This window comes from Oryzias melastigma, linkage group LG22 (assembly GCF_002922805.2).
Source record: "Oryzias melastigma strain HK-1 linkage group LG22, ASM292280v2, whole genome shotgun sequence".
Taxonomy (NCBI): domain Eukaryota; kingdom Metazoa; phylum Chordata; class Actinopteri; order Beloniformes; family Adrianichthyidae; genus Oryzias; species Oryzias melastigma.
In genome coordinates, this window is record NC_050533.1 from 17,783,518 (window position 1) to 17,795,983 (window position 12,466).

Sequence of the window (12,466 nt, forward strand, 5' to 3'; positions counted from 1 at the left end):
TATAACATGCTTAAAAAATACAATTTCTTTCTCTTTAAGACGTGAAAATCCTCTCTCTGAACGCAGCTTCATGTTGTTCTCCAGGAGAAAGGAGTTTAGCCTTTTCCAAACCACCTCTTATTAAGTTGGAGAAACCTTTATGAAATAAACTCGGTTTATCAGATTGGCTGTGAAGAGCCTGCGGTCTGCCTGTCGACCGCCAGAAAATTATATTTACAACTGCTCTTTAGCCTTGACCGGCGGCAGGTGTTTTGGGGCAAAAGTGTTTCAGTGAAAATGGAGGTTTAACATCAGTCGACCAAATAATCTACCTGGAAGCCATTACACCGGCTACCCCTCACTGAGCTCTCCATAAAGCTGTGTTGACAAATGGTGAAAAGCGGCGAAACCGACCGAAAAGTAAACAAAAAGCTAAAAAAAAAAATCCCTAATCAAGTGCAGGACCTCCATTCTGTCCAATACGCCTTTAGAGTTTTATAAATAGATATTGCACCCAGCAGGCTTTTCTGACTAACATCAGGTTCTTATTATTTGATTTCACTGAAGCTGCTGATTTCTGGTTGCAGATTTCAGGTTGCAGAACCAATAAAGACCTCACACCAAGCAGTGCATGGGCTTCAATCAACTCATAAATAATTGATAAATAAATACAATTATTTTTTAAACTCCCCTATAAAACCAGATTGCTTTGCAATGGTTAATCTACTCAGAAAAATGATTTTTGCATTTCCACACACTATTTGAGCACAGCTTTGGACGTTCTCCTCCCTAACGCTCGTAGAACAAACCAGACCACCTCCCACTACCCTCCAAAATAGCCGTTCTACAATTGTGGCGAGGCATGGCACATTTCTCACACACGAGTCCTCACTTCCATTCATGCAGCGCAATAAGCCAAACGTATAAAAACCATTCCCACCCTAATAAACCGAGGCTTTTTTCTCCCCCCTCTCCACCACAAAGGGAGCTGGCTCCCGAGAGCCTAACGCTAAAAAAGAAAAGAGGGAGAGAAAAAAAGGGACCAATGAATATGTTACAGTCGGAAGGAAACAGAGGTCCTTCCATGTGAAGGAAAGTTTGGGGAAAGAAACAGAGCCAACGTGTGACCAATCAGAGAGGCCTAAGTGCAGCTGTAAACATGAAAAACTGCTAAGTTTACCCAATTCTGCCTATTTGGAGAACATTATAAACTTTATTGATTTTATTTTTTTGTTTGTTTGCTCTGTATGGTGGCCCTGAAGTCCAAATCAAACCAAGAAATCACTCAGTGTGAAAAATATGTTAAAGATATCAATGAATTAATCATAAAAAAACATTACATGTAAGAAATTAAAAGCAAAAGTAACTTCCAGACATCAAAAGGAATTGCTAATAAATGAAATACAATTTGATGATGTTTGAGTTTTTTATGCAGTTGCTAGAGAAAATATTTGAACCCTTTGGGAGTACCTCAATTTGAAATGGACACATGATGTGTTTTTTTTTTCAATCTGAATCGCTTTAATCGCTTTAATCACAACAATTTATGTCTCCATGTTTTTATTAAACACAATGCTGTGTCCAGTTTATACAGAAAAAAACAAGTAATTTCAAAGGGTTCACATATTTTCTCCTGCAGCTGTATATATCTTCAAAGTTTGCATTAAAAGTTTTATGATTAGTATGGTGGATATCCAGAATCACTTCATGCCAAATAAGCTGCAATGACAGACAAGTGTCATCATCTAATCGACGATGTCCTATAATATCTACCTTTTCTAGTTTACTATTGTTTCTTTTTTTAATATTTAATTTTGATTCCCGTAAATGACTTTTGTTTTTGGAAATGTGATTTTTATTTTTTTCGTTTTGAATGGTAACTGAAAAAGATAGGTACTATGGGACATCGTTGATTGGATGATGGTGTTTATCCACAATTTCAGCCAAAAGTTATAATTTGACATGATACTGAATATACTCAGTATTAATTTAAAAACTTGTATTACAAAGAGAAACGTATATTAAAATTGTGTGGACACTGAAAACATTATTTTAAAAAATCTTGAAAGTCAAAAGTCAAACGTCATCATCCAATCAATGATGTCCTACTGTTCCAGTTTTTTATTGCGTTTAGTTTTTTGACATTTAATTTTGATTTCTGGAAATTACTTTTCTTTTTCGAAATGTTTCATTTTTATCTAATTAATTTTTTTAGGAATTGTGTTTTAGTTTTTTGGAATTTTGTATGATTTATAAAATGTAATGTTTGTTTTAATTATGTGTTTTATTTTTCTAATTGTGATTTATAATATATATTCTTTTTACCCTAGAGCACTATCACGGGGGGATTTTTACCTGAACAAAAATATGTACATGATTTTTAATATATTGCATTTTCTGAGTGTCATGGGTCCCATGTCCTAGGAATGGGTGGTCCAATGATAAAGTCTCCAGTATCATTATTTATTTATTTTTCAAGGATTTTTTTTCTTCTCAAATTCCTAATTTTTCAGTCATTTTTGAGCATGTTTTTAGGATCTTCCTATGTTTTTATTTTCCATTTTGTTACTTAAACCACAGTTAAAAATAAAAGAAAACGACTGATTTATCACGTGTTTTCATATTTTGGTACATTTTTTATAACAAATATTTGTATTTGGTATATTATATTGAGTAAAAATTAAGTAATGGTAAAAAAAAAGTTTTAAAAAGTGATGGTGTAACTTTTTATAGCTAAAGTATTCTAGGGTTATTATACTTTTTGCTGCCTTTTTTTCAGTTTAATTTTCACTTCAGGGCAATTGTAGCTCTAATCATATTTTAAATGTGTTTTAATGGAATTCTATCTTGTTGGTCTCTGTCTGATCTCCTGCTCAGCAGCCGTGCTGCTGTGTGAAGGGTTAGCAGGTGTAGCCTCATTGTGGTTTTTATCTGTGAAGTGCAACAGCTCTGAGAGTCTGCATCAGATTAACAGCTCCTCGGCGCTCAGCTCTGCAGGTCTGAGCGCTTTTGCAGCACTTTAACTGTCAGAACATTACAATTTCTCGTGCTTCAAGAGTTAGACAGCATGGAGAAAAAAACAGTGTCTGTTCCCTTTGTGACTTGTATGTTTCATGTGTGTGAGTGTGTGTGTCTCCCCGAGCTTCAGCAGAGGATTGAGGTTTCTGAGGTGAAGCGTTCTCTCGCTTCTCACGCGAAGTGCATCTGATGTTGCACATCACATGCTCAGATGTGTTCTCTGTCTGCGCCCAGAGATAGCCGAAAATATATGAAAAATACCAATATAACGCAGACAGGCTGATAGCACGTCTGCTGTGCTGATATTGAGATGGTGGCAAGGATTTTTTTCTTTTTTTTTTTTTTTTATCCTTTCAGCTTTAATACAACTGCATGACATGAATAAATAAAAAAAAGGAGTTGAAGATCAAAATTGTTCTCTGCAGTATTTCCTGACTTCTGAGGAGCACAACACAGTGTTTCCATGAGCTTCATGTCGTTTTGCATTACACTCAGCAGACATGTAGGAGTCCCTGCAACCGTTCCTCTTAATTTCAGTTTGATTTCAGTCTCAAAGACTTGGTCAAATCCCTTCGTCTGTGTAATGCAAGTTGTGGAGCTAACCGCTGGGGTACTTTGCTTACATGAAGTGAGCCCAGTTTGAATTTGTTCTCGGATTGAACGGGAGGCTTTAATGACTCTTGGCCTTTTGTTGTCGGAGAGTTTAATTTCGGTATCCTGACGGACGCGAGTTTCTAAAGGATATTGCGCATTTAAAAGCCGTTTTTAGTTACAGACTTGTTTCTGTCTCCCGTCTCACCTCATAATCAGGTCCCAGAAACCAAAGCGTGACTCGCAGTGTGCATGAAACCTGACATCGGTGACACTGATCTGCACTCGAGGAGATAAAGGCTGGCAGTTCTAGTGTTTTTTTTGTTTGTTTTTTTAAAGGAGAGCTTGAGCCTCGTCATGAGGAAACCATAAGTGTCTGCTGGTAGGAGCTGTGAGAACACTGGAACTGCATCTCCTGTCAGCTCCAGAGAGGATGTCAGGATTGTTCTCATGTGAGGCGCAGATGCAGAGAGTCTGATTGTAAATGTGAGACTCCAGAGATGTTAAGATAAACTCTGCAAACAATTACAAAGTGCTTCTCCTGGAGCTGTCTCTAATTAACACGACCTTAATTGGGAGAGACTTTTCCAGCTTTTTCTGTTTCTGTTCACCCTCACCTGCCAGCATAAAAACTTTCAGCAAGTTTTCTTTAAAAAAAAATCACTTTTGATCTCCTTTGCACACAGTTTACAAGTGAAAGCCATCTGATTAGAATTGCCATGGCAACAAATGGTTTCTTCGTTGAGGCGAGCGTCAGTCAAGTGCACTCACCTCACCGCACAGACCAAAAGTACCTCCTGGAAGTAAAGCAGTGAAAGCCTAATATGTTTTTCTCCTCCTTGCTCTTTTATTGTATTGCCATGTTCCAGTAAAGCGGCCAGTCACATGGAGCCTCTGAGCTCGTATTCTCACAGAGAGAGCACAGAGTTTCACTAGATAATGAATGTTTGTGGTGAGGATCCCATTATATCGCTCCTCCATCAAGAAAACTCAAAGGCCTTTATGGTCCGTATCAAGCTGCTGCAGTTTGGGATAGATGGGCTCTCCAAATATGTGCTTTTGGTCAAAAGGAGAAAAGTGAAAGTAAGAGTCTGAAAGGAGGTGGGACGGTGTCAGGGGGGGGAAAGTGGAGTAAAGAGGGGGAGGATCTGCACTCACCTCTGAGTAGGCTGCTGTTGTAGTTGGAGAAAGAGTCAAAGATGCTGTTGGATGCCATGACAGGCGAGACGGGACAGCGTGGAGCCCTCGCTGCAGTCAGTCTCCACCAACCTCAGAGTGGGGAAAAGCCTCTTTCAAAGACAAAAAAAAAATGAAAGACCACCATGAAGAAGGGGAGCAAGAAGTAAGAAAAGTACAAGAGGGCTAAAACTCCTGGAGCTCTGAGACTGTTTGCAACCAAGAATCTCGGGTTTGTGTCTACCACAGGAATCCCAAGCCACAAGCTTGCAGAGAGCAGCAGAAGCATGTGTTAGCACCAGCACCAGAGGAGAGTGGAGAGAAGCGAGGAAAGATTGGAGGAGAAGCAGCTTGAAGAGATGCAACAGCAGCTTTGGGGTCTCCAGGTGTGGAGGTGGACTCACCAGGGCTGGAGATGAGGGGGGACCCAGGTGGTGGGAGCTGGCTGGCGGGGAGGGTTGGGCTTGTCAGCAGGCTGATGGTCTGAGGTTAGCCCGCTAGGCTGATTGCATGGTCTGCCTCTTTCCTTTTCTTCCTCGGTGGTGGTGGCCCGACTGGAGCGTCAGTGCTAGTAAAAAGCTAGAAGCCACAGTCTCTCTGCATCCTCCTCGCCATCCTCCAAACAGAGAGACACACACACTCCCCTCTGTGAGTGGTGGAGCCCACGTCACATGTCACATGAGGTCACCGGGCCTCTCCCTCCCACCCTCCTCCCCCTCCCTGCCTTCGCCTCCTGGTTTCTCTCTTTCTGGTTTTTCACGCAAACTTCTTCGACTCTCCGTCTTCACTTTCACCGTTCATCAGGTTTTTGAAAACCTGTTTTATTTGCTTTCACCCCCAAACCCGGCCGCGGCCTGCGCAGCCGCCGCCGTCTGCCGAGGTTCACAAAGATCTCAGAAACCACCACAGAGAAGCTGCAGAGACGTTCACACGCATCAGGTCGAGCACAAAGAGGGAACAGAGAAACAAAAAGGACTGAATCAGATGAAAAGAAAGAAAATGAGACAGATAGATGTGGCTTTCATGGACAGGAAAGCGACTGAGTGTATTTCTGTTGACTCTGTCTGCTTGTCCTTTGCTAGTTTAAAGTTTGTCTGACTCACAGCACATCTGCGTTTTGTAAGAACCCGTGGTTTTGGGCCCGCAAAACCTCCACCCTCACTTACCACTAGATAGTATCATAATCATAGTTTCATCAGAAGCAGCATTGCCACTTGTTCATCTCTGTCTGAGCTCTCCCCCATTTATTAGCATCTTCATTTTTACTTTGTTTTGTTACTTTTGGAATCGTCTGCAAATTTGTTCTTCCCAGTTCTTGAAATAAACCACAAACAAAAAATATTTGGCGTTTGCTATTTCATTTGGACTTTTTAACGTAAAAAAATTCAAGCTGTGAAGGGCAAACACTGAAAAATAAAAGCAGTTAGCCTGTAGTCCGTCCCCACAACCCCCAGCCTACACCCCCACCCCCACCCCCTCCAAAAAAAGACTACAAAGAGATTCAACCTGATTGTGGTTTTCACACTTTTTGATTTTCTGGGTCGAATTGAAAAACGGAAAAGTTCTCACAAATGTGGCTGTTTGCACGAGTTGTGCAGGGCTGGCTCAATGTGAGAGGGCAATATCACTTTAAATATAACAGAAACACGCAAAAAGTTCAATCTTACTAATATATTTAATGAATAGAATTAACAACCTCTCTGTGAAAATGCAATTTCTGAACTTTAATAAAAATAATGTAATGAAAGAAAGACCCATACGAATGAAAAAAGTCTTTTAAGCATGCTCTTGTAGCATTTCTATCATGATGGGGGGCATATATAGAGAAAATTAAGATTAAAATGGCATTAATGAGTAAATCGTGGAACAAATGAAAAAATGCTGTTTAAAAAAGGTAGTAGTTTGACCTCAAGCTTCTTGCTCCACTCCATTCCGATGCATCCACTTGTAGACAAATGGATCCATGAACATCTTTGTTATCCTTTTTAAGCTGGAATTTGCCACAAAGCTATTCGGCTGGATAGCTCCAATATTGCTCGCCATTTTTATTGCACTGCTAATGTTAGCTTGGATCTGTAAGCTAGTGGGATAGAATGTACACTAAAGCTATGTTTGAATTCTCCCCCTACTCTCTATATAGTTTGCTATTTTCTAGTGCTGTCCGAATCCACTAATTCCAAAATCGAGTGCACTAGAAATGACTCAGAAGTCTATGTGAAAAACTAGGATGCATCAATGCTCACTACATTAGCAATATAGACCACAATGCATTGCGGTCAAACAATTTTGGCAAATAAAGCGTGTTTAAATGTAATTTTTAATAAACTATCCACATTTTCATAATCAGAACACAAAATTAACGTTGTGAAATGTTCGTATTAATTTGACTTTTACTTCGGGAAATCAGCGACATCATATCCTGTGTTTAGAAACGAAATTAAAGTAGAGAACTGCAAATTGCTTTTAAAATCCAAGGCATTATATAGTCCCGCACAATATGTTTTTTTAGTAGATAGGGATTGGGTGGGAATTAGGACATAGCCAAAGGGATATGAGGGATGATGGGAAATCAGTGGAGGCTTACTCAGTCCTGCTCACAACTCAGAAGCCAATTTCTAATGAACTCTTGCTGTTCTGTAGAAATTATGTCCTGGAAAATAACCCTGGATTTTTGAGTTTGGCTAAAAACAGGGAACGCTTTTACAAAAGGGACTTTAAAAACAAAATAAAAGAATATTTAGAAAACTTAGAATTTCTGAGGTTTATCCAATTTTTGTTGAATTTTAAAACGCTTACAAACCATTACTTGTTAATATTGCAAAACCGTTCCTCCTAAATGCATTCTAAGCTTACTCGAGCTGTTTAGGAGACAGAAATTGACTGATGTTGCCACAGATTTAGCGAGAACTGAACATGCTTTCATTTTCTGTGTTAACAGTTGTGCAGTGGTACGTTCCCGTCTGTTTGCATGCGACTGCATAAATCACAGGCATCTGCAAACCTGTGTTCTGCACACTTCCTCTCTTCTTTCTCCTGTCTCTTAGTGACACACTGACCATGTCTGGCGACGGGACAAGAGGCCCAAACCACCGTCTGGTCACTCATGTGACCCATTTGCTTTCCCCAGGAACCTGTGTCTTTGTGGCCTCGTTTCTGTTCTGTCTGTTTCGCACCGTGTTGTGAATGTTGGCCCACGTCGCTCCGTGCTAATTGGTAGACAAAAGCACTTTTGGGTTAGTATGTTTATGCTCAGTACCATGTTTGGGGGTGTGTGTGAGGCAGAGAGGTTGCTGCTCTTCCTGGTAGCCCGCACTGCCCTGCAAATGAGCAGTTGCCATTGAGTTAGGCGGCAGCGCGGGCTAAATAACACGGCGTGTCAGCGAGTGTGGCCGAACGCCGAGGCCACAGCCGCGGCCCCAGGGCTTTTATCAGTCCGTCCACATGGCCGCTGCAGGCCTCTCACTTAACCTCACACACAGCGAGGCTTCCTCCTTTAACACCTCTGCTGCCTCTCCACATGGCCTCGGCCCGGCCTGCCAGCTCAGCGACAGATTACAGCTCGCAGCGGCCCACAGGGAAACTCAGCAAGGCCACAGATGAGGTGATTAAACCTCTGTGCTCGGACTCTTTATCTCCAAACAAAACAAGACTGTACACCCGTCTCACTTTGATTCTGATGTTTGTTTTGAAAAGGACATAGAGCGTGTGATTGTTTCACAGTGCAGATTATTGCGGTCTCGATATTTATAATCCTTCTGCTCCGGAGAATATCTTTCACTAATCTGAATCACCCTCTCTTGTTTTTTATTTTATTCTATTTGAGTATTAAGTAAACTTTACTTATGTTTGTTTGCACTATAATGTTTCAGATTTTCCCCACATAAGAATGTTGGCCTGCTTTTTCAGTAAGGAATAAAGGAACGCCACATAAATACAGGACCATTCCACTGCATTGTGCAAGAAACTGGCTCCATTGTAAAGGAGCAAAGACTTGACATTTGAAGAAAGGGCTGGAGTCAAGGCCTTTTTTTCTCAGCCTGTTTTTCCTCCTTTGTCTAGGTAAACATCTGCCTTGTGTTTTGAAATGTATCTCATGGCTGCCCATGACCGTGAGGGGAAAAATAGTCTGAAGATCATTGTGGCTGTCTTTCACTCAATTCTTTTTTTCCCCTGCCCAGACCTTGTTTATCAAGCCCCTGTATTTAAGCTTAATATAACTCCTGTTTTGCTGAGAAAACTGCGGTGGTTTAATCACTGTCAGTGGTCCTACGCCTCTCGGGTGTGGCTCGCAAGTCAAAAAGGACCCACTGCGGTCATGCGTCCAGCTGCAAAGGGGCTTATTTTGTGGTCTAAAAATTGCAGGCTTCCCCATATGTTCCCCATAAACGTGGAATGCAGCGTGGGACTTGAGGAGGTTTTTATAATGAAGTGGCCGTCATTGCATCAAACACCCCGGGCTTGCCTGCCTGCCTGCCTCTGGGATACGGCCATGAAAGCGGATTTCGGGCTCCAAACACTGCAGCTCCATGACTTCTCACTCACACCTCATACTAGTGATTGCCACAGCAACAAATGCATTTGTCGCAGTTATTGCAACCTAATTTTTCTTAACTTTTCGAATTGGCAAAAACACAAATGTATCAATATATAAGATAAGTTGGTGCAGTTTGATGGTTTTTTTAAGAGTTTAAAGGTCCACTCTGATAAAAATTTTTGTTTTTTCTAATGATGGAAGACATATACCAATAAATCTAAGCGTAAAGCTGCCTTTCTTTGTATTTCTTTATTCAAGTTGATGTGAATGTGACAAAGAAAATAGAATGGATGAACCACAAGCTCCCTGCTCTGAGCTCTCATAAATGGGAAAGGGGGGCGGGGTTGTTCTGCACCAATAGTCCCTCTAACAACTCAGAGGTAAGTTTCTAAAGAACTTCTGCTGCTCTGTAGAAATTATGTCCTAGAAAACGACACAATTTTGTCAAAAAAGTAGCATAATCATAATTAAAAGACTTCTGGGAAGACTTTTAAAATAGATCAAAAGATGATTGGAGTTGGACTTGAAGAATGGAACAGACCAAGAATACATAAAAACATAAAAATGTCCACTTTTTACTCACTTGGATGAAAACTTAGCTGCTAATTTAGTTACTTCGAGGAGACTCCAGTTGCAGCTGCGTGTGCTGTTATCAGCCTGGCGTTCATCTGCGAGTCTTCGTGTGTGTGCTGTTGTTTTGATTGTTGGCGAGGCACTCCCAGATGCAGCGGTTTCAGCGCGCAGTATCACCGTTGGAAGAGATCACCGGGCCCATTACTTATTTATTGGCTCCAGCAGACATGGAGACTGTTGTAACCACAATGAAAGGAGGGGAGCGTGAGTGCTGTCGCCACATCCCAGAGATCCTGATGGAAGTGACATGTGCAGAGGAACCTGCGTGTGCGAGGGCCCAGGCAGTGGAAGGACAGCAGCTGCTGTTTGTGTTCACGTATGGGAAAAGAAGGCGTGTTGTGCCGGAGTCTCACGACACGACGAAGGACAGCTGTAACCTTAGAGCCAGCTCTCTTCCTCTGCTGCATCTTTGTCAAACTGCACAGGTACTGACCTCCTCTTCATCCAAGCACTTCCTGTTTCTCACATGAACCTTCATAAAGATATTGCCTCCATTTTCCTTCACAGCATCCACCAGCTGCTGGACTCAACATAAGCCCTTCCTCCTGTGTAATGAACCAAACATCTATTTCTATCTTACATGATTTTGTTCTTTAGTTTCCAAGATTTACAAACATTTTTAGTGTTTCCACGTACCCCTCAAACCATCCCACCTCCAAAATGCTTAGACCTCTTGGTCCAAATATCACTTCAACTCCAAAATCATCTTAATAACAACCTGGAAGCAAAATAGTAGTGATTTTTTTTAATGGAGAGGCATCACGAAATATTTGGGACAAATTCTACTCAAATTTAAGGATTTTTAAAAATCTTTTGGCGCACAGACAAAGCTCTTAAATCCACTTTCAATTCAACACTGAAGTAATTTGCAACTGCAACAAGTATGTAGTTTTTAAGGTAAGTTTTGACTAAAATAATAATAAAAAAATAAATTAAAAAAAGTTGAATTTTACCCACTGGTTCATATCTGGATAATATTAACTGAAAATATAAATGTTGGTCTTTAAAAACTATCCTTTTAAAGTCACTCAAAATGATATTCAACGGATTTAACTGAATTAAAAAGGGAAAAAATAAAGGATATTCAATGGATTTAACTGAATTAAAAAGGGAAAATATATATATATATGGTCTACACATTTAAAAACATTTTGTCGTAAAGATTTGAACTTTAAAATTATATGTTTTTTTAATCTTGTTTTTTTATTTTAAATGGATATATAAAAAACTAAATATATGTATTCTTTACCACTTGGACTGGTAAATAATAAATAACCAGAGAGGTTAAAGGTCAGATTGTGATAACAATGTAATGAAAAGGACATAAAATAAATAAACTTCATTTAAAACATTTATTCAAAACATAGTCAAGCATTAATCAAAAATGGCTTACAAAGCAGCAGATACATTTTTACCTGACCACGAGCTTTAATTTAATCAGTTCTTTAGCTGAGTCGCTTTGTACAAAGTGTGATTAGAATAACATTTTCATGCAGAAAAAAATGTTGAGTTGAAGTCTTAGGCCACTCTGCTCTGTAGTGATCAGTGTCGTCAGAGACGGCGGCGAAAACTGTCGCATCACCTCTGCCATCATCTGACATCTCCTGCTGTTTTTTGCTCATAATGCCTGTCACTCTGAGCTCATGTGTTTTCTGAACCGCTTGTCTTCACCAGAGTGGTAACATTACTCTCAGCTCTGAGGTGCACTGACGCACCACATCATTGCAGCTGAGCAGCCGTAGGGTTAAGCACTGCTGCCTCACATAAAAGGCCCCGTAAACCCAAGACCTCACTTACCCCAAATGCCCCAACATTGTACTCAGTCACATATCTCAGCCCCAGTCAGACCAGAATGGAGTCAACCATCTTGCCACAAAAACCTGACTCATCCCATTGACCTCAAAGCATCATCAGGATCTGTGGAGCTAACAGGTTCAAATGTGGCAATACTTTTTTTTTTTGGTTTGTATTCACTTTGCTGTCATTATCATGGAGATCTGAGTTCAAAGGAAATGTCGATTTTTCACACAGCTGGTGGTTTTCATTGTGCTGAACAGCAGTTTGCATGCTAGGTGGCTCTCGGCATGTTTTATTACCTGTGCTTGTGCAGAATGTATGCATTTGTTTATTGCCAACTGCGCAAATACCTATTTCCTGTGGTTCAGACGTGGGTTTTAGATGTGACAGACGAGCTTGCAAGCATGCTAGTTTGTGTAGAGCAGCATGTTCCTCTGAAGCAGATGCAAAGTGGTTTACCTAGGCGTCAAGCATGTGAGCACAGGTCTGCGTGGCTGCCCCAGAATGTCATTTCAAAGCTACAACTTCTGTAACAAAGTTCTTTAGGAGCACAAGTGTTATGTTTTACTTGTAAACACAGAAGAATTGAAGCTCAACATTGTTAAATATACAAAAGTTCCTAAAACTAAAGAGAGAAGTTTAAATAACCCATTAAACAACCATTATATATATATATATATATATATATATATATATATATATATATATATATATATATATATATATATATATATATAT

General features: G+C 40.2%; 1 protein-coding gene across 3 annotated transcripts in view; it reads right to left on the reverse strand.

The window, feature by feature from the left end:
• Positions 1–5,678, reverse strand: part of runx3 (RUNX family transcription factor 3) — a 42,616-nt gene extending 36,938 nt beyond the window's left edge. Inside the window, exons 1-2 of one of the 3 annotated variants that reach the window (XM_024277371.2) lie at positions 5,169–5,678; positions 4,747–4,877 (exon numbers count right to left, since the gene is read on the reverse strand). In XM_024277371.2, coding sequence (XP_024133139.1) covers positions 4,747–4,804 — 58 coding nt within the window. In that variant the 5' untranslated portion in view covers positions 4,805–4,877; positions 5,169–5,678. Of the gene's footprint in view, positions 1–4,746 lie in introns of all 3 variants that reach the window. The other 2 variants (XM_024277361.2, XM_036209947.1) reach the window with 2 other exon arrangements.
• Between the last annotated feature and the right edge of the window lie 6,788 nt (positions 5,679–12,466).